The following is a 25,273-nucleotide window of genomic DNA, read 5'->3' as shown; positions in this document are numbered from 1 at the left end:
AACACTCGGCTGGATCGGAGTTCGAGGGACGCCATGGGCTGAACGTGTGCTGAACTCGGAGGTGCCGTGCGTTCGGTACTTGATCGATCGGATCGTCAAGACGTACGACTACATCAACCGCGTTGTGCTAACGCTTCCGCTTTCGGTCTACGAGGGTACGTGGACATACTCTCCCCTTCTCGTTGCTATGCATCACCATGATCTTGCGTGTGCGTAGGAAATTTTTAAAATTACTACGTTCCCCAACAATAAACTCATGAGCCCTCCATTGGAGCTCACAGGTCTAACAGTGGAGAAAACCCCAGCATGGACATGAGCATACTGGCGGTCGCTAGACCTTTTAGTGGAGATGTCTAATCGATCGTTGGTAGGGGGATAGTGTATCTTGGAAAAGTCACACAAAATTATAGCAACTCTCTTGTTTAGAGATTGAAGTGCTTGAAAAATTTGGATACATCTTCAAACATGATATTTGAGAATAGGAGATTAAATTGAAGAAATAATTGTTAACAATGACAAAAGCAACATGTGGGCATGGATCAAAACAAGGGATATTTACTATGACAGTCTAAAATTTGTGATGTATCTTGAGTCCAAACTGCAACGACTCTCATGTTTAATGGCAATTGAGGTGTTTAGAAGTATTGTTTGAATACATCCTCAAACATAATATTTTTGAAAATTAAGTGAATAAAATAAAAAAAATATTGTGTGGGTTGGGGGTGGGGGTTATTATCGGTTAGCGTACTTCACCTAATTTTGTAACGCAAGCATCATAGTCAATATCTCCTCAAGATTAGATCAAGTTACACCAATATCATGTTGAAGGTAAACCATCTTGTTGAATTAAAAGATGACAATATTTTTTATGTATGTTGAATCAAACCTCATGAAAAAATGGTTGAGAATAGTTGAATTGTTGAGATATGTGAATAATTATTCCAACTATATTTGAAAATCCAGCAAATGATGTGGAAAGAAGATAAGGAAAAAACAAATGGTAAAAACCAAATGTGACCTTGAAAAGAAAACCCGGCGCTCTAACCTGATGTATCTTCAATCCAAACAATACTGACCCTGTTGTTTAAGTGTTTGAAAAGCATTAGCTGAGTAAAACTCAAACAAGATATGTTGAAAAGTAAAGTAAATTATGTGAAAACCTACCTTTATTTAGTCTTAACAAATGACGAGACAAAGAAGGCAGTGTTTGAAAAGCATTAGCTGAGTAAAACTCAAACAAGATATGTTTGAAAAGTAAAGTAAATTATGTGAAAACCTACCTTTATTTAGTTTTAACAAATGACGGGATAAGGGAGGCAGAAAAAGAGATTGCGGTGAGCGTGGATCGAACACGCGACCTTCAGATCTTCAGTCTGACGCTCTCCCAACTGAGCTATCCCCGCTTTGCGAAAATTTTGTTAGTCCTACATATTTATTTGAGGATTCGGACTCACTTCATATTTGCCTTATACTTACATAAGCGCTCTTCAAATTTTGTTGCTCATGCAGACCCCATAATCTCCACGTGGCAGCGACCAGTCAATGTACATCAGTATTGCGCATCCCTTGGAACCTTAGCATAGACTTCTCGAGATGTATTTATTTGTACGTACTTGACAATGTCTCTTTGACATGGAAGAAGGAAATCTATGATCTGTGGAACAACCGTAAGAACACAGGCGGTTTAGGCAGTAGCCGCAGTACTACATACTACGGAATGGTCCCGTTGCCTCATTAGCGAATTGTTTAATTAACCCCCAAGTTTTCTTTTGGAGGAAATTAAAGGCTTTGCAGCATTAACCACACCAAGAACTAGCCCGAGAATAACCGATAATTCTTGAGTAGATATGGTGCCACGCGAGGCTGGAATCCACACCCTCTATTTCTTTGGGATTTGTGCCGTGTCTCACGTATATAGAATTTAGTGGGACGAATTGATCTTGTATATGCATTGTATCTATCAGTCAATAAGTGTGCATGCCCCACAGCTAAACGAGGTTGAAGTTAGTGTTTCATTGAAGCAGTCCTGCAACACACCTGACCAACTCATTTACTAGGATTAATGCACCACACTACCCTCTTGTCTTACTACGTGCTGCCCCATTACATATTTACGAGTGCACCACCCTCTATGGCTGCAACAGAAATGTGTATTAAGTAAGCTAATTAGTGTGAACTTTTAACTATGCTAAATCAGGTTAGGTCTATCTCCATATTAAAGTTATGCATGTGCATACACATGATTAAGGTTCCTAAATTGCAGTAAAAAATTTAAAATTTTAGAAATCCAAGATTTTAATTTTTTAAAATATGTCCACTACATAAGATTAAACTAGTCCACCTAAAACAAATAATCGACTGCATTTTTTTTCAAAATGATGATTTGATATACTTTTTGGAGTATCCCGTGATAATCAAAGTTGTTTCCTGATGACATTACCTATCCTATATTTACACTTATCTACAAAACTACTACTCCATGCACATACTGATTGTCGCTCGTTCTCGTAATAGGAGCAGACCTTTGCATGCGCGACTATTTTTTGTGGGGTTTTGCATGCAGGACTCTAACGTTAGGAGATGGACAGGACAGCCTTTTCTTGAAAGTGCATGAACAGGACAACCTTCGGCAGATGCAACATTAATCCATGAAGTTATTCCCTCACAGACAGCTAGTACCTGGGTGTACCCCAGTAATGATATCCCTGACCTGTTTTGGAACATTAGTAATTGACGTGGCCAAGGTATAAATACGCCCACATTTAACTCCCCTGGCCCCAGTGAAGCGTCGTATTCTAGCCCAGTATTTATGCGTATATAGAATACCGTACATCAGTATCCAAAGTCGCTATATAATCTGAGGATCTTAAAGCACGAATGGCCGGCCTAGATTAAGACCTCGCGTGACACCATGTCCCAAAAATTCGCGTCCGAGAATAACCCGCAAGAAGAAAAAACAGAACTAGTCCGAGAATGATGCGCTCCAACTCACTCTCGCCCCTCTTTGCGCGGTATATCAGTAGTAGAGCCGTCGCCGGTGCCATGATTCCGGTGAGCAAACTTTTTGACACAGGCGACGTGCAGACACACGGTCATGTAGGTAGAACCAGGTCTGCTTCTTTCCCGGCAGTTGTTGCACCGGTGAGCCGGCTCCCTCCTCTCGAAGCTCGAGCGTGAGCTCTTGATAATACCCACAATGGGAGTAACATCGATAGTAACATCACACATATCTAGATAAAATAGATGATGTGGCAAACAATAAATGAAGAAAGAGAGACATGTAGTAACATAGCTAGTTACTACTAATATGAGTAACATCACACATATCAACGCAAGATGAGTCTATAGCCTAATAAATGAAGTATTGCATGTTACTACACATATGTTACTCCCACTATAAAGGTAGTAACATAGAGTAGTAACATGCCCATGTTACTACTTTATCTTACTACCCATTGTGGCTAGTCTGAGGGATCACCAACGGCCGAGCCTTTCCTAGCGGAGCGGCACAATGGTAGTCCTGTCGCTATCGCGCGGGCACTCGTGGAAAGAGTTTTTTTTAAACGCGATCTCTTGGCGCCCGATTTATTAAAATGGTTGAAAAAAATTGCTCAGTTTTTTTGCGGGAAAAAAATAAAAAAAATTGCCCAATTAATTAATGGAAAATCAGGTGAAAATCGTCACATCACGCCCGCAAAATAAGGCACACACGACGACTTGGCAGCCCACACAAGAACACACACGTCGCCGAGGAGAAAAGCATCGTCAAGGTTGCAGCTCGACGTCATCGTCATCAGTCCTCCGTGAGGACGACCACTGATGAAGCCCTCACCGCAAACAGCGCTGAGGCCTGTGCCGGCCGACGCCAAACAGTCAGCCGCACGCGCCGACACCAGGCAGCTCTGACTATGTCGACAAGCATTACACGATTTGAGCGCTGGGCTTGCGCCCTGCCAGCACCGGAATTGTAACGCCCGGACAATCATGCTACAGTAATCCCACGCTAATCAGGCCACGTCACCTCTGTTACTGTTGCTAACCTCACAATGATTCGAAACCGTTCCAAAATTTAAATTCTAAATAGTGGCAAACACCCAAAGTTTTCAAAAGTCAAAACAAAAATGTTCGGTGGGTGCCAAATAAGGCATAGTTAATTATGGTGAAGTAAACACATTTTTAGAAAATGCCTAAATATTTTAAAATGATGTAAAACAGAAAAGAAAATAAATAAAAGGAAAAGAAAGCTAACAAAAAATAAAGGGAAAAGGAGCCCCCCACTGGCCGTGGCCCAACTTGGCCGAACGGCCTCGGCCCACCAGGCCAGCACCTAGGCCGGCCCACCCCGCCGCCATAACCTCCCCCACTCCCCCCAGTACTCCACCGACACCCCCACTTCCCCCACGAAAATATCTCCTCCCCCCTCTCCCCCGATTTGGATCGGGATCGAGAGGAGGAGACCACCGCGCCCCGCGACGACCGCCGACGCCTGGACCTCGCCGGACCCCCCCCCTCGCCGGCCTGCTTCCCTCTACGCACGTCGTCCCTGTCCCCCCACCTCGAGCCCCGCTGCCCAGTCCCCTGCAACCCCTTGTGAGCGCCACCCTCATCTCCCTCTCTGACCCCACGCCGGAGTCGTCCTCGACGGGACACGCTCGCCCGCGTGCTCCCGCAGCTCCGCCCGACCCTCGCCCCGTAGCCTTCCCCGCGCGGCCTGGTGCCCGCGGCCACCCCGCCGTGCACAGCGCCCGCACCGTGGCCTCCCCGCCCGGTAGCCTCTTTGCCCGTAGCACTGCGCTCCCGCCTGAGTGCACACGCCCCGTTCGCCCGCTGCGGCCCCTTGCCCAGCGCTCCTCCCCGCGGGCGCCTCTCCACCGACCACGGCCAGCGCGCCCCGCTCCGGCCATGGCTTCGCCGTGGCCACCGCCCCCTGCTTCGGCGCCTTGCCGGGTCCGCCCGCACCTAGGCGTGCGCCCGCTCGGGCTGCGTCCTGCGCCCGCACCGGCGCCACCCCTCGCCTCCGACCGCCGTGGCCCCTGGCCGTGCCGGCGAGCCCCGCAATCGGTGCCCTGGCGTCCTCGTCCCGCCTTGCGGGCGAGCGCTCGCTCGGGTGCGCCCGCACCCGCTGGACCAAACCCGCTATGGCCCCTCTGGGCCACAGACATGTGGGGCCCAGCCCAGAACGAATTAAAAAAAGGGATTTAAAAAAAATAATAATAAATAAATTATTAATTAATTAATTAATTAAGTTAATTAATCCTGCTTAATTAAACAGATTAACTTGTTAGTTTAATTAATCAGTAATTAGTTTAACTAAACACTAATTAACCTAAACAGGGTATGACAGGTGGGTCCCACTGGACCCACACGTCAGTTGACCAGTCAACACCCCTGTTGACTGCTGACGTCAGCATGACATCATGCTGATGTCATAAATCCAAATTTTGAACTAAATTAAATAATTAATTAAATTTCAGAAATTAATAAATTCTTTTGAAAATCATATCTTTTAATCCGTAACTCGGATGGAAATACTTTGTACATGAAAGTTGCTCAGAACGACGAGACAAATCCGGATACGCAGCCCGTTCGTCCGCCACACCTCCCTAACCTATCGAACACGCAACTTTCCCCCTCCGGTTCATCTGTCCGAAAACGCGAAACATCGGGAATACTTTCCCGGATGTTCCCCCCCTTCGCCGGTACCACCTACTGCCGCGTTAGGGCACACCTAGCACCGCTCATTTCATCGTCATGCTTATGTTTGCATTGTATTTACTGTTTCTTCCCCCCCTCTTCTCTCCGGTAGACTACGAGACCGACGCTGCTGCTGCCCAGTTCGACTACGGAGTTGACGACCCCTCCTACTTGCCAGAGCAACCAGGCAAGCCCCCCCTTGATCACCAGATATCGCCTACTCTACTCTCTACCGCGTGCATTAGAATAGTGTAGTATGTTACTGCTTTCCGTTAATCCTATCCTGATGCATAGCCTGTCATTGTTGCTACAGTTGTTACCCTTACCTGCTATCCTACTGCTTAGTATAGGATGCTAGTGTTCCATCAGTGGCCCTACACTCTTGTCCGTCTGCCATGCTATACTATTGGGCCGTGATCACTTCGGGAGGTGATCACGGGTATATACTATATACATTATATACATGACACATGTGGTGACTAAAGTCGGGTCGGCTCGTTGAGTACCCGCAAGTGATTAAAGGACAGGTGGCTCCACCCCGGTAGAGGTGGGCCTGGGTTCCTGACGGCCCCCGACTGTTACTTTGTGGCGGAGCGACAGGGCAGGTTGAGACCACCTAGGAGAGAGGTGGGCCTGCCCCTGGTCGGCGTTCGCGGATAAATAACACGCTTAACGAGATCTGGGTATTTCATCTGAGTCTGGCCATTTGGTCTATACGCACTAACCATCTACACGGGAGTAGTTATGGGTATCCCGGCGTCGTGGTATCAGCCGAAGCTCTTTTTGACGTCAGCGACTGAGTGGCGCGCGCCGCATTGGACCGTAAGCTCGCGCTTGTATTAAGGGGGCTAGGTCTGCTTCCGGCCGCGTACGCAACGTGCAGGTGTGCATAGGGCGATGGGCCCAGACCCCTGCGCGCATAGGGTTTAGACCGGCGTGCTGATCTCTCTGTTGAGCCTAGGTGGGGCTGCGATGTGTTGATCTTACGAGGCCGGGCATGACCCAGAAAAGTGTGTCCGGCCAAATGGGATCGAGCGTGTTGGGTTATGTGGTGCACCCCTGTAGGGAAGTTTATCTATTTGAATAGCCGTGTCCCTCGGTAAAAGGACGACCCGGAGTTGTACCTTGACCTTATGACAACTAGAACCGGATACTGAATAAAATACACCCTTCCAAGTGCCAGATACAACCCAGTGATCGCTCTCTAACAGGGCGACGAGGAGGGGATCGCCGGGTAGGATTATGCTATGCGATGCTACTTGGAGGACTTCAGGAAGTCTTACTGCAACCACCTCCAGGTTCACAAAGTTCAGCCCTCGCTTGTTGAAGAATTCAGGAAGCTGAACCTCCATATTGTTCCTCCGGGTGCACTCGCTCCCCCTCCTAAGGAGTTTCGCAAGATGAACCTCCGTGTTGTTCCCCAGGGTTCCCTCAATACCCTGGCTGTCGAGCCAGATCTCTTGGACTCCATCAAGAGAATATAGGGATATGACTCTGAAGCCCACAAGATTAAGCGCTACCTCGCAGAAGGAAAGCCCTCATTCTTCACTATCGCTGAAGATGGCACTTTATACTTCAAGGGCCGCCTAATGGTGCCCTGTGCAGAGAAAAACCTGGATATGACACAGGAAGTTATGAAAGAAGCTCATGATACGCCCCTATGTATCCATCCTGGTAGTACAAAGATGTACCAAGACATCCGTCAGAGATTCTGGTGGTCTAATATGAAGCAAGACATTGCTCGTTATGTTGCTGAGTGTGACGTTTGCCATCGTATCAAAGCAGAACATCAAAGGCCTGCTGGAACTCTGCAACCTATCTCTATTCCTGAATGGAAATGGGACCATGTTGAGATGGACTTCCTCACTGGATTTCCCAAATCATAGAAAGGTAATGATGCTATTCTTGTCGTCATTGACCGGCTTTCCAAAGTTGCACATTTCCTGGCGGTCAAAGAAACGATCACTGCTAGTCAGCTGGCAACGCTCTATATGTCCAGGATTGTTTCACTCCATGGTATTCCATTGGTTATCAGCTCAGACCGTGGCAGCTTATTCACTTCAAGATTCTGGGCAAGTTTCCAAGAAGCTATGGGAACTCATCTGTCATTCAGTACTGTGTTTCATCCTCAGTCGCAAGGGCAAGTTGAACGCGTCAACCAAGTTCTCGAAGATATGCTTCGAGCTTGTGTTATTTCCTTCGGCAAGAAATGGGAGGAATCTCTCCCGTATGCTGAGTTCTCTTATAATAATAGCTATCAAGCTAGTCTGAAGATGGCCCCCTTCGAAGTGTTATATGGACAAAAGTGCCGAACCCCTCTGAACTGGTCAGAAACTGGGGAACGTCCACTCTTCGGTCCGGATATTATCCAACATGCCGAAGAACAAGTCCGCATTATTCGTGAGAATCTCAAGACTGCTCAGTCACGTCAGAAGAGTCAGTATGACCGTCATCATAAAGACATGGTCTATCAACCTGGCGAAAAGGCTTATCTTCGAGTCACACCAATGAAGGGTGCTCACCGCTTTGGAATCAAGGGCAAACTAGCTCCTCGATATATTGGCCCATTCACTATTCTCGAAAGGCGTGGAAAAGTGGCATACCAACTGGAGCTTCCGCCGAACCTTTCTCAGGTTCACGATGTGTTCCATGTGTCACAGCTCCGCCGTTGCTTCAAGGACCCAATCCGAGCAGTGGATCACGAAGTGCTCGAATTGATCCGGTCCGCATTTCTCGACCAAGCTGAACGCCGCACACGTCAGAAGGCGACCAAGTTTCTCAAAGTCCAGTGGTCGCACCATTCTGAAGATGAGGCCACTTGGGAACGCGAGGATCGCCTGCGTGATGAATACCCCACACTGTTTCCAACTACCTCCTAAATCTCGGGACGAGATTTCTTGTAGTGGAGGAGATTTGTAACGCCCGGATAATCATGCTACAGTAATCCCACGCTAATCAGGCCACGTCACCTCTGTTACTGTTGCTAACCTCACAATGATTCGAAACCGTTCCAAAATTTAAATTCTAAATAGTGGCAAACACCCAAAGTTTTCAAAAGTCAAAACAAAAATGTTCGGTGGGTGCCAAATAAGGCATAGTTAATTATGGTGAAGTAAACACATTTTTAGAAAATGCCTAAATATTTTAAAATGATGTAAAACAGAAAAGAAAATAAATAAAAGGAAAAGAAAGCTAACAAAAAATAAAGGGAAAAGGAGCCCCCCCACTGGGCCGTGGCCCAACTTGGCCGAACGGCCTCGGCCCACCAGGCCAGCACCTAGGCCGGCCCACCCCGCCGCCATAACCTCCCCCACTCCCCCCAGTACTCCACCGACACCCCCACTTCCCCACCCCCACGAAAATATCTCCTCCCCCCTCTCCCCCGATTTGGATCGGGATCGAGAGGAGGAGACCACCGCGCCCCGCGACGACCGCCGACGCCTGGACCTCGCCGGACCCCCCCCCTCACCGGCCTGCTTCCCTCTACGCACGTCGTCCCTGTCCCCCCACCTCGAGCCCTGCTGCCCAGTCCCCTGCAACCCTTTGTGAGCGCCACCCTCATCTCCCTCTCTGACCCCACGCCGGAGTCGTCCTCGACGGGACACGCTCGCCCGCGTGCTCCCGCAGCTCCGCCCGACCCTCGCCCCGTAGCCTTCCCCGCGGCCTGGTGCCCGCGGCCACCCCGCCGTGCACAGCGCCCGCACCGTGGCCTCCCCGCCCGGTAGCCTCATTGCCCGTAGCACCGCGCTCCCGCCTGAGCGCACACGCCCCGTCCGCCCGCTGCGGCCCCTTGCCCAGCGCTCCTCCCCGCGGGCGCCTCTCCACTGACCACGGCCAGCGCGCCCCGCTCCGGCCATGGCCTCGCCGTGGCCACCGCCCCCTGCTCCGGCGCCTTGCCGGGTCCGCCCGCACCTAGGCGTGCGCCCGCTCGGGCCGCGTCCTGCGCCCGCACCGGCGCCACCCCTCGCCTCCGCCCGCCGTGGCCCCTGGCCGCGCCGGCGAGCCCCGCCAACGGTGCCCTGGCGTCCTCGTCCCGCCCTGCGGGCGAGCGTTCGCTCGGGTGCGCCCGCACCCGCTGGACCAAACCCGCTATGGCCCCTCTGGGCCACAGACATGTGGGGCCCAGCCCCAGAACGAATTAAAAAAAAGGGATTAAAAAAGATAAATAATAAATAAATTATTTATTAATTAATTAAGTTAATTAATCCTGCTTAATTAAACAGATTAACTTGTTAGTTTAATTAATCAGTAATTAGTTTAACTAAACACTAATTAACCTAAACAGGGTATGACAGGTGGGTCCCACTGGACCCACACGTCAGTTGACCAGTCAACACCCCTGTTGACTGCTGACGTCAGCATGACATCATGCTGATGTCATAAATCCAAATTTTGAACTAAATTAAATAATTAATTAAATTCCAGAAATTAATAAATTCTTTTGAAAATCATATCTTTTAATCCGTAACTCAGATGGAAATACTTTGTACATGAAAGTTGCTCAGAACGACGAGACGAATCCGGATACGCAGCCCGTTCGTCCGCCACACCTCCCTAACCTATCGAACACGCAACTTTCCCCCTCCGGTTCATCTGTCCGAAAACGCGAAACATCGGGAATACTTTCCCGGATGTTCCCCCCCTTCGCCGGTACCACCTACTGCCGCGTTAGGGCACACCTAGCACCGCTCATTTTCATCGTCATGCTTATGTTTGCATTGTATTTACTGTTTCTTCCCCCCCTCTTCTCTCCGGTAGACTACGAGACCGACGCTGCTGCTGCCCAGTTCGACTACGGAGTTGACGACCCCTCCTACTTGCCAGAGCAACCAGGCAAGCGCCCCCCTTGATCGCCAGATATCGCCTATTCTTCTCTATACTGCTTGCATTAGAGTAGTGTAGCATGTTACTGCTTTCCGTTAATCCTATCCTGATGCATAGCCTGTCCTTGCTTCTACTGTTGTTACCTTTACCTGCAATCCTACATGCTTAGTATAGGATGCTAGTTTTCCATCAGTGGCCCTACATTCTTGTCCGTCTGCTGTGCTATACTATCGGGCCGTGATCACTTGGGCGGTGATCACGGGTATATACTTATATACTCTATACATGATACCTGTGGTGACTAAAGTCGGGTCGGCTCGTAGGAGTACCCGCAAGTGGATCTTTGTGGCGGAGCGACAGGGCAGGTTGAGACCGCCTAGGTGAGAGGTGGGCCTGGCCCTGGACGGCGTCCGCGGTTACTTCAACATAACATGCTTAACGAGTTCTTGGTATTTGATCTGAGTCTGGCTATTTGGTCTATACGCACTAACCAGCTACGCGGGAACAGTTATGGGCACTCGACGTCATGGTATCAGCCGAAGCTCTTCTTGACGTCAGCGACGGAGCGGCGCGCGCCGGATTGGACTGGAACGCCACTAGGCTAGGTCTGCTTCCGGCCGCCCTCGCAACGTGCAGGTGTGCAATGGGCGATGGGCCCAGACCCCTGCGCGCATAGGATTTAGACCGGCGTGTTGACCTCTCTATTGAGCCTAGGTGGGGCTGCGACGTGTTGATCTTCCAAGGCCGGGCATGACCCAGAAACGTGTGTCCGGCCAAATGGGATTGAGCGTGTTGGGTTATGTGGTGCACCCCTGTAGGGAAGTTTATCTATTCGAATAGCCGTGTCCCTCGGTAAAAGGACGACCCGGAGTTGTACCTTGACCTTATGACAACTAGAACCGGATACTGAATAAAATACACCCTTCCAAGTGCCAGATACAACCCGGTGGTCGCTCTTTAACAGGGCGACGAGGAGGGGATCGCCGGGTAGGATTACGCTATGCAATGCTACTTGGAGGACTTCAATCTACTCTCTTCTACATGCTGCAAGATGGAGGCTGCCAGAAGCGTAGTCTTCGACAGGATTAGCTATCCCCCTCTTATTCTGGCATTCTGCAGTTCAGCCCACTGATATGCCCCTTTACACATATACCCTTGCATATGTAGTGTAGCTCCTTGCTTGCGAGTACTTTGGATGAGTACTCACGGTTGCTTCTCTCCCTCTTTTCCCCCTTTCCTTTCTACCTGGTTGTCGCAACCAGATGCTGGAGTCCAGGAGCCAGACGCCACCGTCGACGACGACTCCTACGACACTGGAGGAGCCTACTACTACGTGCAGCCCGCTCACGACGACCAGGAGTAGTTAGGAGGATCCCAGGCAGGAGGCCTGCGCCTCGTTCGATCTGTATCCCAGTTTGTGCTAGCCTTCTTAAGGCAAACTTGTTTAACTTATGTCTGTACTCAGATATTGTTGCTTCCGCTGACTCGTCTGTGATCGAGCACTTGTATTCGAGCCCTCGAGGCCCCTGGCTTGTATTATGATGCTTGTATGACTTATTTATGTTTTAGAGTTGTGTTGTGATATCTTCCCGTGAGTCCCTGATCTTGATCGTACACATTTGCGTGCATGATTAGTGTACGGTCAAATCGGGGGCGTCAACCATGTGTCGCATGTCATCGTCACCGCAAGGCCACCTCCTCAGCAGCTCCGACTTCAGAAAGACAAGGTCAGGCGGCGACGGCTTGAATACGCCAGAAGAACCAGACTACCAACACCCAGCAGCAAACCAGCTCAACTTGAAGGCGCAATCGTTGCCACACAAAACGCCGCGCAGGAACCACATTGCCGGACGGACACCTGCCAACCGCAATGTCACAAATGACCAGCCCATGGAGCACGTGAACGGGATCCAAAGTTCTTCAAGGCGAAGCCCCAAAGAGGAAAGTGACGACGTCGACACCGTCGCCCGACCCAACTGGGCCTTAGGCTTTCACCTGAAGCACTCGTGGCGGAGCTAAAAACTCTCTGCCCTTTAACAACGTGTGCACAGCGGGGCCTCTGCGTGGGAACGGTCGTTGTGGAGATCGAGGTCACAGGGTCGACATGTCACTTGTATACGGTGTACCGGTCCCCGACACCTACCTCCTTGTTGACGTTGCATTGGAACTTTGTCGTGTCGGTGTCCATCAGCTTCAGCTTGTGCACAGGGAGGGCTGTCGCAAGCTCCACTATCGACCACTATGCACGCGAGCAGAGGAACCTCAACCTCACCACCTGGACCACGTCCAATCACTCCTACCCGGAGCAACAGCCTTGACCCGCCTCGGGCCCAAATCTGGTCCACCCCGAGCACGATCCCTAGGTCCAGGCCACCGCCAACCGATGCCCCGAACCCAGGAGAAGAAGGATCACCATCACCACCCTATGCCACCCTCGGCAGCCAGATCTACGTCGCCACGACCACCGCAAGCCCGCACCTCTGTCAATTAACAGCAGGTACGTGATCATATTGAAATTGGAGGTAGCTTGCTAAAATCATTTGCAAGTTCAAGATAAAAATTATAAATCTTATTTACGATATGCATATAAATTTAAAGCTACAACTTAAGTTTGCTCACATTATTTTCTTCGGAACCTTGAGTTGCCTGCTCCGTCAGCTGCCTATGCCCAAAGTTAGTACTCCCTCCATAAAGAAATATAAAAGCGTCTAGATCACTATTTTAGTGATCTAAACGCTCTTATATTTTTTTACAGGGAGTAGCAGCAAAACTGGATGGATGTTGCACGGCAGGAACATGCCAACAGTGTCATTATGTCCATGCTGATCAGAGAAAAAACAGAGTTAGGTACCATAGTCACAACTTTGTTTGATCATTAGAGAAGGACATGAGATTAATTTGACAAAGCACATGAACAAAGCTAGGGCAATTTATTTGGGCTCCTATAGAAATAGCAAGGTTTCAAAGGAATTTCTTTTACAAAGTACAATCGAGTTGTTCACATACACGAGTATACACTCACCCCTAAGAACGCGCACACACACACACCCTACTCCTATGAGCACCTTCAAGAGACTGACCCGGCATAACATCTTGAGATTTTACGAAGTCATCATAGGCACCTCGTAGTCAACGGGAATGTCGCCTCCCACTGAATGAACATCACCAGAAGCCTGAAATAAATCCATAAAATACGAGCATCAATGTCAAGTCTAGGAATTGAATCTTGGTGGGCTCGGGATACCACTGTCCTCCTAACCGTTCCAATCACAGTTTGGTTCACCAAAGGAAATTGTTGGTTGACTTATGTAGGAACTATGTCTTCTGCTCTCATTTAAATTTGCATGCCTTTTGTGTTCATCTACGTATATTAAATCTTCTGCTCTCATTTAAGTTTGAAGTTCATATGTTGTTTTACTTGCAAGAAAAAAAAAGAAAAATTCTTGCATGAATCACGATGCAGAGATGGATGGCTAGATAAGGGGGTGCACCTAAGCCTAAGCTCTACAGAATATTTTCCCGTCCAGAACCGCTCACCCTCACTGCTAATCCCGTGCCCGCTCGTGGCTCCATTAGAAAATTGCTCCCCTCAACGCCGCATCTATGCACGAACGCGGGGGCGCCGCCTGCAGTGCCGCGCTCCATTAGAAAACTGCTCCTCCTCCCCGCCGCATGTCCCGACAGGCCGACGCACCCGGCCGCCGCCATGCGCACGCCTTCGCCACATCCTTCCAGCCGCCGGGGAGAATCGATTTTAACCCCCCCAGCTCGCGCGCTTTTGATCTTAAGCCCCCCTCTTCATCTGCCTTTCTCTGAACCCCCCGATGCAGCCTAATCTTCGCTCCCCTGCCCCTCCTGCGCTGTTATCTCTTAATTTAGCACATAAGGAAACTGGACTTACCAAATATCAAATTGCCAAATCTGCCCTCGTCCACACTTCCTCAAACGCAGACAGAAGAGGCCCGAGGCCTGGCCCGTTCTCCCCATTCTATCTCCCCTCCCCGACTTGACCTAGCCGCCGCCAGTCGCCACAGCCGCTGCGCCCGCCGTCCGACTCCCTGCTCCGCCGCGTTTCCCCCCATCCGCCGCCTCCCATCGTTGGCCCAAGGTAAGACAACCTCTCCCCCCTTCTATTTTTCACTGATTTTGGGCTCTTCCTCTAGTACAGTTTCTAAATCCTCGAACCCTAGGTCTTGTGTGGGATTGGCATGGGATTTGAGTGGGAGGGGCTGGATTGACTAAGGGGTGTGATGGATCTGAAAAGGTAACATCATATTCCCCTGTTCTAATTGATGTATGCATGAGTTTTGGTGTGTGAATTTTCTGATTTTTTCTATCTATATTGAATAGGATCGATGCAATGTCTGTGCATGATTCTAACCAATCCAGTGTGATAAACCTAACCGCGGGGGCGATCTCATGCAATGAAGTAGAAAATGGTAGTGCTATTATTGATTGGTCAAGTGTTGTGATTGAACCAGAAAATGATGGGGATGAAAAACCGCCGGACGAGAAAGCCATGTTTGCTCTATTTGGTTTAAAAACAGAACCGGATGAGAGAGCAACTGAGCTTCGTTCTATTGCCGTTCCTACTCCTGCTGTGGAGTCTGACTTACATGATATCAAAGATGCAGATATTGTTGTTGATGATAAGGCTCCAGAGGAGCCACTTATTGCCTGGGATGAACGAAACCCAGCCATGGATATAGGGACACCTTATCCTAACATGGTTGAATTTAGAAAGGCTTTAAAACAGTGGGCTGTCAATGGAGAGTTTGAATATGGCACCAAAAAAATGAGCCAGGGAGGTTTCGGGCTTTTTGCAAAGGTCAATCCATAATAGGTGACCCTTGCAAATGGGCTTTAACTGCTAGTTGGCGAAGGGATGAAAATTGTGTGATGGTAATTGCCTTTTTGTGCTTTATATGTTTCTTGCTTCAGATCTGTACCATTTTTTGTCATAGTAATAACCTTCAGATCTGTACCATTTTTTGTTGTAGGTTGTGAAGCATCAAATGGAGCATATTTGTAGTTCAACGAGTGGAAAAGTGACTAGCATGACATCTCAATCATGGGTTGCCAACAAGGCAGTAGCTATGTTGAAGAAGGATCCAACCGTTGGTGCTGTGAAGATACTTAAAGACTTGCAAGATGAGCATCATGTCACACTTAACTATCACACAGTGTGGAAAGGCAAAAAAAAAAAGGCAGCAACAGGCTTATATGGGAGTTGGGAAGAAAGTTTCAGGATGTTGTACAACTATAAGGTTGAAATAGAATTGAGGTCTCCGGGGAGTATTGTTGAGATTGATACGACCACACATGAAGGTGAAGTGCATTTCAGCAAGCTATTTATCGCTTTCAAGCCTTGCATAGATGGTTTTGTGAATGGATGTAGACCATATATTAGCATAGATTCAACTCATTTAAATGGAAAGTGGAATGGTCAGCTAGCTGTAGTCACTGCATTGGATGGTCACAATTGGATGTTCCCGGTGGCGTATGGCTTTATTGAGTCTGAAAATGGAGATAATTGGGCTTGGTTCATGAATCAAGTGAAGAAGGCAATAGGGGACCCTCCGGTATTGGCTGTTTGTACTGATGCTTGCAAGGGTCTTGAAAATGCTGTTAAGATCCTCAAGCTGAGCAGCGAGAGTGCTTTAGGCATATGTGGCATAATTTTCAGAAATATTTTCATGGTGATGTGTTTGGAAGGTTGTGGCCTGCTGCTAGGGCATATAGGCCGGAACGGAAGAATATCAACATCACATGGCAAAGGTATTTGATGCATCTGAGAAAGTATATCCTTACCTTAGGGATTACCATAATCTGTTATGGATGAGGTGCATGTTCAACCCTGCCATCAAGTGTGACTACATAAATAACAATCTTGTCGAGTGCTTCAACGCTTGGGGGCGAGATATCAAGGACTTGCCGATTGATCAGCTAGCTGATAAGATTAGAGAGATGATTATGGAACTGTTTAGAAAAAGAAGAATGATTGGAGAAAGATTTACAGGGATAATACTTCCATTTGTCATACACCAACTAAATGCAAAGACTCGAGGACTAGGTCATCTCAAGGCTAAAGCATCAGCTGATTGGAGTGGGGAAGTGAAAAATGCTAACAAAGAGGATGAAAGACATGTGGTCAAAACTCTCACACATGAGTGTAAATGTCTGCAATGGCAGCACACGGGCAAGCCTTGCGACCATGCACTAGCCTTCATAAATGTCTTGCAAGCTCGCAACTTTGTTAACATGGAGGACTATGTACATGAGTACTACTCAGTTAGCAGATTTAGGGCAGCATATGAAGGTGTAATTGAGCCCCTTACGGACAAGAATCAATGGCCACACGTGGACACAGGCTTTGTGTTGCGTCCACCAATTCCAATAGGCAAGAAGAAAGGTGCTGGAAGAACAAGAAAACAGAGGATAAAGAGTTGGTGGGAAGGTGGATCAAGGAAAGGATCCTTGAACAAATGCAAAAAATGCGAGGAGGTAGGACATAGAGAAGCTGGTTGTCCTCAAAATGGAACAAAGAAAAGGTACATAGTAGTACTTGTTGTTGTTTTGTATCTATAATACCATGGTTCTTTTACATGAAAATAGTTCTAATTGCTTCTTTTTGTAGGAAAAGTAGGGGGAAAAAGAATCAATCTCCATGGTTTGATGTTTCAGTTAGCAATGCCGTTCCATCTACACCAACCAAGAGCAAGAATGATGCCACTTGTAGCAGTCCTGGAGCTGTCACAAGAAGCCAAGCTGCAGCTCAAGCTAGTCCTGGACCTGTCACAAGGAGCCAAGCTGCTACCCCACCACCAAAACCTCCAACAAAAGAAAAGAAGAAGAAAATGACACCTAAAAGGAAGAAATTAAGTGACCTGTGAGCTTGTTTGTGGCTGTGATGAACTCGGCTGTGGGTGGAGACTCACTTTTATTGTTGTGTATGTGAGGCGCAAACTCACTTTTATTTGCTCTGTATGTGAGGTGCAAACTCACTTATTTTGCTGTCCTGAAGTCCTGTAGAACATGGCTGAATTGTTGTGTATGTGAGGTGCAAACTCACTTATTTTGCTGTCATGAAGTCCTGTAGAACATGGCTGAATTATTGTCTATGCTATCATTGAATCATTGTGACCTTATATTATTTTCAGTCTGTTTGTGTGGAAGCCTAATGATTACAGCAAAGTCATGTCAATTTTTTTTCTGAAACATAGCACACGGCTTTAGAAAATCATGTCATTTCTTATTTGGCCAAAATATTTTGTGGAGCATGTTGGAAAATTCGGACAAGGTACAGAGATGTGCCTTTCAGACAAAGGGGTACTTTTGTCTATTCCTATTTCTATATGTTAGTTATATACTAACAAAGTTGTTAACAATGCCAAAAGGGGTACCATCAACAACTAGACAGAACTGGGGGTTCAGAGAAAGGCAGATGAAGAGGGGGGCTTAAGATCAAAGGCGCGCGAGCTGGGGGGGTTAAAATCGATTCTCCCCAGCCGCCGGCCTCTTCTTACGCGCAGGAACGCCACTGAAAGGTCCTCTGCTCAACCGCTGCCACACGTATGCCATCGTCACACCCTCTGACTCTCTACCACCGTCTCCCTCCGCTGGGTAGACGAGGAAGCCGATGTCAGCATCACCAACGCCATGTTCCACGACTTCAGGGTCGCCGGATCTGGGATATCCACCCTCTGAAGCGGCTGCTCAAGCCCCAAAGTGCTATTCACACCCCGAACAAATACCGCGTGTGATGTGTTGACCGCGTAGGAAACTGCCAGCACTCACCGGGGCGGCCACATCCACTGACCGCAGCAACACCAACAACCAAGTGTAAATCAATGGGTGGGATACGGAGCGGATAAGGCCTCCGGCTGTCCCTCGAAGATTGAGGTGATTATGATGAGCAAGAAATCTCTCTGTTTTATTATTCTTTATTTTCTGCAGTTTATGTTCTACTGAAAAAAATCACCAACCAATTCTACCTACTTTGAGCAGAACTTGCATCCTTTATGACTGCCTGCAATCTAGCATAATCCTTCTGTGCAATAGAAGACCAGTGCTATATGTTTGACCGGTTGAGATTTCAATGCAGGGAAGAGCCGAGGAGGTAGCTTTCCCGCACAACACTCCATCTCTCACGATGTCAGTGATTCAATTAGGATGTGGCACTTTCTTGTGTCTCTATTGGAGGAAAGGGACACGGAGAATTGGAATTACAAAGTTCACACCAGAAACATAGAGGTAAACATCCATGTATGCATTTCCTTGTAGTTTTGGTTTCAGTTTCTTTCTGAGACTGGACTTTTGGATCCCGGGTGCCCAGGCACCCCCTTATCTGCACCATTCATTCAGAATATGGCACTTCGAGATGTGTGCGCTTCACTATAGCCAATGATTTCGTTGCAGCTTTGTTGCCTCGTTAAGCCCAAGAATAAGGATAGAAAACAAACAAATCTGGGTCTAGTCTAGCACTGCCTCTATCTAGACCAAGACTGACTTTGCATGTGCATGTGGTGCGAGAGAGAGACAAAGTTTGAACAGTGACATGTGATGTGCTGCGTTGGTTATTTTTGCTGTTTTTGAATCACGGGCTGGACAACGACCTGGCTATATGTTGGGAATCTGTACTGTTCACGTAGGCAGGGATCTCTAAGACCATGACAAGTTCTGTCACCGCATGCAAAAAAATGGACAAGAAGCACCTACAATAGTGCTGTCAACTCATCTCTGTCTCCATCGAAAAGGTGCCTCCCTTCCCACAACTTGAGGTCGTGATGGATTAATTTGTTGCTATCACAGTGCACCCACTGCAAAAGCTGTCCAAGTAGTCAGACTCATGTGGGAATCTTAGAATTGCTCAACGCACTGTACTAGGGGGTGCCGGGGCACCCGGGTGCTATGGCACCTTTTCGTTTCTTTTATCATGTGATTTGATGCAGATTTAAGAACTCATCTCCAAGCTATAGTTTAGGAGAGGCGAGCCTACAGATGCCATATCATTTTTTTCAGCTACAGATGGGTTGATGATTTGATTTTCTTAATTATCATCCAATGTTACCTCATAAATCCTTTTGAGCAAGGTATTGTTTGTGTACATATTAATTGCTCAAGCATTTTCACCGTCTCTATTCAAGTTTATTATTGCGTGAAAAGTTAGCTGCTTATATGTTTGGTGACATCAAAACATTTGATTGTTAAACGTCAAAGAAAGCAACCAAATATTTCATTTGTGATATACTGATAGCATTTCTTATTATTTCTTGTTACACAGACACACCTGCAGATCACCAACCGTGTTTTTTTAGGTTGTGAATGCGTCCAAATTGGTATTGAACAGGTCAGGCTGCTGCTGCCCCATGAATGACCGTTATGTGATTCTTTCTAGCAATATCCAAAGCCTTATGATCATGCTGCTGCTGCCCCATGACTGAATGTGTTTCTGAAAGAGGATGTCAACAGAGTATAATACTGGAAGGAGGAGTGAGCAACAGCCAGAGAGAAGTTAAGAACAAGACACATGCTTCAGATTAACTCCTATTTCTTAACCAGTATGCTTTTGATGATTGAAGTACATTAGAAAAGTATATATTTCTTCATATTAACGGATTCTAATGGTATGATTTCGGCATGCAAATAATTCTTCCATATGTCTGACTATAATGTGCTGCCGTGCAAATATGCAGAAGGATGATCTCACTTTTGGGGACATGGTTTTGTGAATCGATGTGTTATCTTGACCAAATATCTTAGTATTTGTAAAATGTTGCAATATGGATAGCCTTGTCGCCACTTTTACTGGATTGATATATAATACAGTATGTACAATGCTTCAGTACATATATACCTGTGGCAACTACTAATCGAAATTTCTTCTTCCACCTACAAAAATATATAGAATCTTCCTACATAATTTCAGGTTGATACCTGATTTCCATGCCCATACTGTTGGGGCGACCTAAAACTGCAAGGCCTCATAGTGCATAGAGGCATCTAATAAAGTTTTCAGGTTTGTCCCAAGAACTATTATATCCAGACAAGATATTTGCTTGCAGAACCACCAGAGCTGAACCTTCTAGGTAATTTCACATGGTGTGCAGGTTGAGCTGTCCAACAAGTGCAACATAATCAGCGGCAGGGCACCCACGATATCCCTGATTTTGCATTTAAGTGATATAAGGTTTACTCATGCTTTTTATATTTTCTTTGTCTTTTCTGTTTTGCTTGGTTGAGTTTCAACTCATGTTGTTTGTTTGACAAAAAGAATCAGGAGAAGGGGAGAAAAGAGAGGCGGAAGCATAATCTTGGGAGTAAGGGAGATGCTGACAGGTACTTCCCATCTTCCATCTTGTGTTTGGATATGAAGCGGTGGCGTAGTTGCCACAATAGTCATGTTTTTGCCATCAATGAGAAGATGTGAAGAGTGATACAAAGTATGTCTTGTTATATGGAAGAGTTAGAGCTGGATGGAGCATCAAACAATGGAATCGAGTCATGCATGGAATTGTAAGCCAATCATATAGGCATAGACCTGAATTCAGTTTTCCGATGTATAATTCAAATACTAATATAAAGAGTTCGTAATTGCTGTTTGTTGTGAACCATGTGAACATATTGCTGTAACAAAAAATCTGTGTGAACATGTTTGAATGGTCTCATCTTCAAATAAGATCTCTATAGTAGCAGGATTCCTTGATATTTAAATCTGGAAAGTGAAGAATTATATTTATAAATTATAAAACTGTATATGCAAGGAGAACTTCGATGATTTCGCTTAGCTCGGTCAGATAAAATTGTGCATACAAAAACTACAAGTTTCCTGTGCTTGAAATATATTTTTCCCACTATTTGCTTTGATCGATATGTGGCTTGCATGCAAATGATAATTGGAATTTTGTTTTCTTTGCATTTCTGGGGTGTGGCAACAATTTTGAATAAAGGATATATGTTATTTAGTGATGTTCTTCTTTAGATTTATTACCAGCGTAAAAACTGAATAAGGATCAATTTTAGATACGTGCATTTGCACGTACACGATTACTAGTTTTTAGAAGGTTAAAGCCAACTTTTTTTTTGAGAAACGGTAAAGCCAACCTGTATCGATTCACTGTGTCTGCGTTTTCGACTTAGTGGGCTTTAGTCGGCTGGCAGGCCCAATTAACCGGAGATTCTTATTTTTTATGTAAGATGCCAAATTTGTTTTTTTTGTGTCTGTAGCAAATTGTAGTAGATATCAATTTTCTTCCCATATGGCAATTGTTGATTAATTTTTTAAGAATATTATCATCACAATTTTATGCCTCTTTGATCCTCTAAATCATGGCAATGTTGTACTTGTATCTTCTTAGTCACCTGGCAAATGTAGATATTTGTTTAATTTCTTTTTTTCCCAAGAGAAAATGCAAAATACTCACAATGCAAAATGTTTCGAATTGTGTTTCATATAGTCTCATGGCAATTTGAGAATATTTTCTGTTTCCAAAACGTTGCAATTTTTGTAAATTATTTGTATTGTTTTTTCACATGACAATTGAGGGAAATTTGTTTTTCTCTCGAAATAGGCTTTCATCCCGCTATATAGATATAGCAACGACCCGGTACATCTCAGAATCCATTGCTGGGGCAGACAGCACAAGCGCACCCAAAAGAAATAAAAAAGAAGGAAAAAGAAACTAATGACCACAGAGTCGGATCGACGAAAATGATGATGATCCGCTGCCGCCGCGTCCTCCAGAAATTTCCACTAGACTCCTAGCACTTCGGATCATCGCATACCAAGCAACACCTTCAGGAAGGAACGCGACGATGACGACGCTGCTGCCCGGACTGGTCCTAGGGTTTCCCCCGGTACGCTGAGAGGCATGGGTGAGGGGGATACCCGACGCCCTTCAAGCAGAAACGATGGCGCCCACGGGCGTCGCCGCGTCGGTGCCAACCAAGCCGACAGGGATTTCTCCCGTCCGCCACACACCCATCACGCCGACTGATCCGTCGCGCTTCAGTAAATTCTACGATTAGGATCAAGCAAGCACCGTAAAGTTCAGTTGGGGTCAAGGCATAAAAGCTTACACTTACGTATACGTAAACGTGTCTGCTCTAGAATTATTGGTTTAGAACCAAGACTCACCTAGAATAATAAAGCACAAGTATAAAAATCTCAGACATGAATTTTAGACGATGGCCGTTCCATTGTCCCAGCAGTTTTACATGCTGGATGTCACGAGGTGTCCGTGTCTGGCGCCTCCGTTCAAGATACATCAGTGATTATTGTTGGTATTATGATATATTCAGGTGCATAATTTATTTATTTATTTATTTGCGAGAAAATTTTCAATCTATTCATCTTCAATCATGACAGTACAATGAATACCAGAAATAATAAAAAAATTACATCCAGATCCGTAGACCACCTAGCGACGACTACAAGCACTGAAGCGAGCCGAAGGCGCGCCGCCATCATCGCCCCTCCATCGCCGGAGTCGGGCACAACTTGTTGTAGTAGACAGTCGGGAAGTCGTCGTGCTAAGGCCCCGTAGGACCAGCGTACCAGTACAGTAACCGCCGCAGATGAAGAATAATATAGATCAGAAGGATCCAATTCGAAGACACACGAGCGTAGACGAACAACGACGAGATCTGAGCAAATCCACCAAAGATAGATCCGCCGGAGACACACCTCCACACGCCCACCAACGATGCTAGACACACCGCCGGAACGGGGTCTAGGCGGGGAGACCTTTATTCCATCTTCAGGGAGCCGCCGCCGTCTCGTCTTCCTGAGCAGGACACAAACCCTAGCAAAACTAAATGAAACGACTAAAAACGGAGCCCTCCCGCCGGCCCTTGCCGAGATCCACCGCGCCCCGATGGCCCTATGACCACCGGAGAGGAGCGGATCTGCGGCGGCGCCGGCGGGAGGGAGAAACCCTAGCTCTTTTTGTGGTGAGGAGGAGGCGGCATATTCAAGTGCATAATGCCTCCAATAAAAAAAATTGAGATATTCTAGGGTTTCTACTAGATTATGTAATGGTCGAATCACATGCATATATGTTCGACATTGCCATATCTTACAAAGCAAACGTCATAGAGCACCTCCGGAGGAGACGCCATTCAGGTGTCTAACCAATCCAGTATGCTCCCATGATCTGCAAATGAGTAAAGTTTGGTTTGTTTTTTTGCCATTGGACTGCCCATGGACAAAACTTTCAAGCACAATAAGGTGTTCAGGAGATTACGGTTGTGGTTGTGGCGTTCAGAAATAATTATGTTGGCTAACGAAGGCAGACAAACAAAATCTCTGCACAGATGTGTAGTCGTCATCCCGGCAATTTGATAAACGATCATCATTAGACATCCATAATAACTCGCAGTAATGGTTCGATACACGCATCCGATCGATGCGGACTATTAGTTAGAACCTAGTAAGACTTAAGACTATCTTCCTATATGTAGAAAATACTACTGTAAAATACTACTCCCTCTGTAAAGAAATATAAGAGTGTTTAGACTCTAAACATTCTTATATTTCTTTACAGAGGGAGTACTATATAACACGAAAATCTATCATATTGGACGGCGGTGGATATATATAGGCCTTGTGCTGCTGCTGCTGCTTCTTCTTCTTCTTCACATGATATGCTTGTCGAGGAACCTCTTCTTGGCCCTGATCTCGTTGCTGTGGCCGCACTTCTTCTTGCGGCAGTTGGTGGTGCCGCGGGGGAGGCGCGCGTAGCACTTGCGGCAGATCATCTTCTTCTCCTTGTACTTGAGGGCGAGCTGCAGGAGGCTGGGGTCCATGATGATGTACTGGCCGCGGCTGCCGCCCCGCAGGCGGAGCACCAGGTGCAGCGTCGACTCCTTCTGGATGTTGTAGTCGGCCAGGGTGCGCCCGTCCTCCAGCTGCTTCCCCGCGAAGATCAAGCGCTGCTGATCCGGAGGGATGCCTGCAAATCAATGATAACCAGCAGTTTAGCATGGTCCATAGATGCTAGTTGCCGCGTACATTGAAGGCCGGCCACCGGCGATGAGGTTGATCGCTGCCGCGAACACGATGAGATTGCCCGACGGTGGTATACGTACCTTCCTTGTCCTGGATCTTGGCCTTGACATTGTCGATAGTGTCGCTGCTCTTCACCTCGAGCGTGATCGTCTTCCCCGTCAGGGTCTTGACGAAGATCTGCATCTTTTCTTTTCTTCGCCGATTGATCAACTGCTCCCTCACTTGTTCGATCTGATGATCGTGTCTCCTCTCACCGGCCTATATTTGTAGCGAACCAGAGACGCGGCCGCTACGAAATTATAGTAACCCAACATGGAGTTCTTTTCTTCAACGATTCTCAACCGACGATGGTAGGAGTAACGTGGAGGTGGAGTAGACGCGGCCGCTACGAAAAGAAAGTAACCCTTCCACCACCGTCGTGGTCTATCTCGTCTCTCGTGGGGGAAAAGGAAAACCACCGAGCCTTAATTGCCATCGGTTGTAGTTCTGGGCCGTAGTATCAACGAGTCTTATTTTGGAATCCTAAGATGACCCAGTAGCAAGAAAGTGTGACAGTGGCACTGAAACGTTTTAATCGCATGTAGGAAGCTAAGTTGAAACACAACACCAAACCAAGCAATAGGAAACCTAAATACCATGACAACGTCCGCAGGAGAGGGGAGCGGAGCAAAGCGTCACCGCTGTTGAGTTCAGAACGGACAAGGGTCTTCATCCGAAAACCTGACACGGAGAGGAGAACCACAATGA

The 25,273-nt window shown here is 47.1% G+C and overlaps 2 protein-coding genes and 1 non-coding gene across 5 annotated transcripts; 1 reads left to right on the top strand and 2 right to left on the bottom strand.

Annotated features, from left to right (window-relative positions):
• Positions 1–1,330: 1,330 nt before the first annotated feature.
• TRNAF-GAA (transfer RNA phenylalanine (anticodon GAA)) lies at positions 1,331–1,403 on the bottom strand. Its single transcript has one exon. It is a non-coding gene; the product is annotated as a tRNA-Phe (tRNA).
• A 13,069-nt stretch (positions 1,404–14,472) lies between these two features.
• On the top strand, positions 14,473–17,656 carry LOC123166934 (uncharacterized). Of its 3 annotated transcripts, XM_044584757.1 has the most exons (5): positions 14,473–14,626; positions 14,709–14,782; positions 14,869–15,420; positions 15,519–17,069; positions 17,156–17,656. In XM_044584757.1, the coding sequence occupies exons 4-5, from the start codon at positions 16,288–16,290 to the stop codon at positions 17,409–17,411; spliced, it is 1,038 nt and encodes a 345-aa protein (XP_044440692.1). In that variant the 5' UTR covers positions 14,473–14,626; positions 14,709–14,782; positions 14,869–15,420; positions 15,519–16,287; the 3' UTR covers positions 17,412–17,656. The 3 variants fall into 3 exon arrangements, with proteins under 3 accessions (XP_044440692.1, XP_044440691.1, XP_044440693.1); XM_044584756.1 differs by lacking the exon at positions 14,869–15,420 and having other exon boundaries at positions 14,487–14,626; XM_044584758.1 differs by lacking the exons at positions 14,709–14,782; positions 14,869–15,420 and having other exon boundaries at positions 14,487–14,626.
• Positions 17,657–23,873: 6,217 nt separating this feature from the next.
• Positions 23,874–24,802, bottom strand: LOC123168514 (ubiquitin). Its single transcript, XM_044586396.1, has 2 exons — positions 24,607–24,802; positions 23,874–24,470 (listed from the first exon to the last, which is right to left on the bottom strand). The coding sequence occupies exons 1-2, from the start codon at positions 24,707–24,709 to the stop codon at positions 24,154–24,156; spliced, it is 420 nt and encodes a 139-aa protein (XP_044442331.1). The 5' UTR covers positions 24,710–24,802; the 3' UTR covers positions 23,874–24,153.
• Between the last annotated feature and the right edge of the window lie 471 nt (positions 24,803–25,273).

The sequence above is a fragment of the Triticum aestivum genome, chromosome 7D (genome assembly GCF_018294505.1).
Source record: "Triticum aestivum cultivar Chinese Spring chromosome 7D, IWGSC CS RefSeq v2.1, whole genome shotgun sequence".
Lineage (NCBI taxonomy): Eukaryota > Viridiplantae > Streptophyta > Magnoliopsida > Poales > Poaceae > Triticum > Triticum aestivum.
This window is presented reverse-complemented; position numbering and strand designations above follow the sequence as displayed.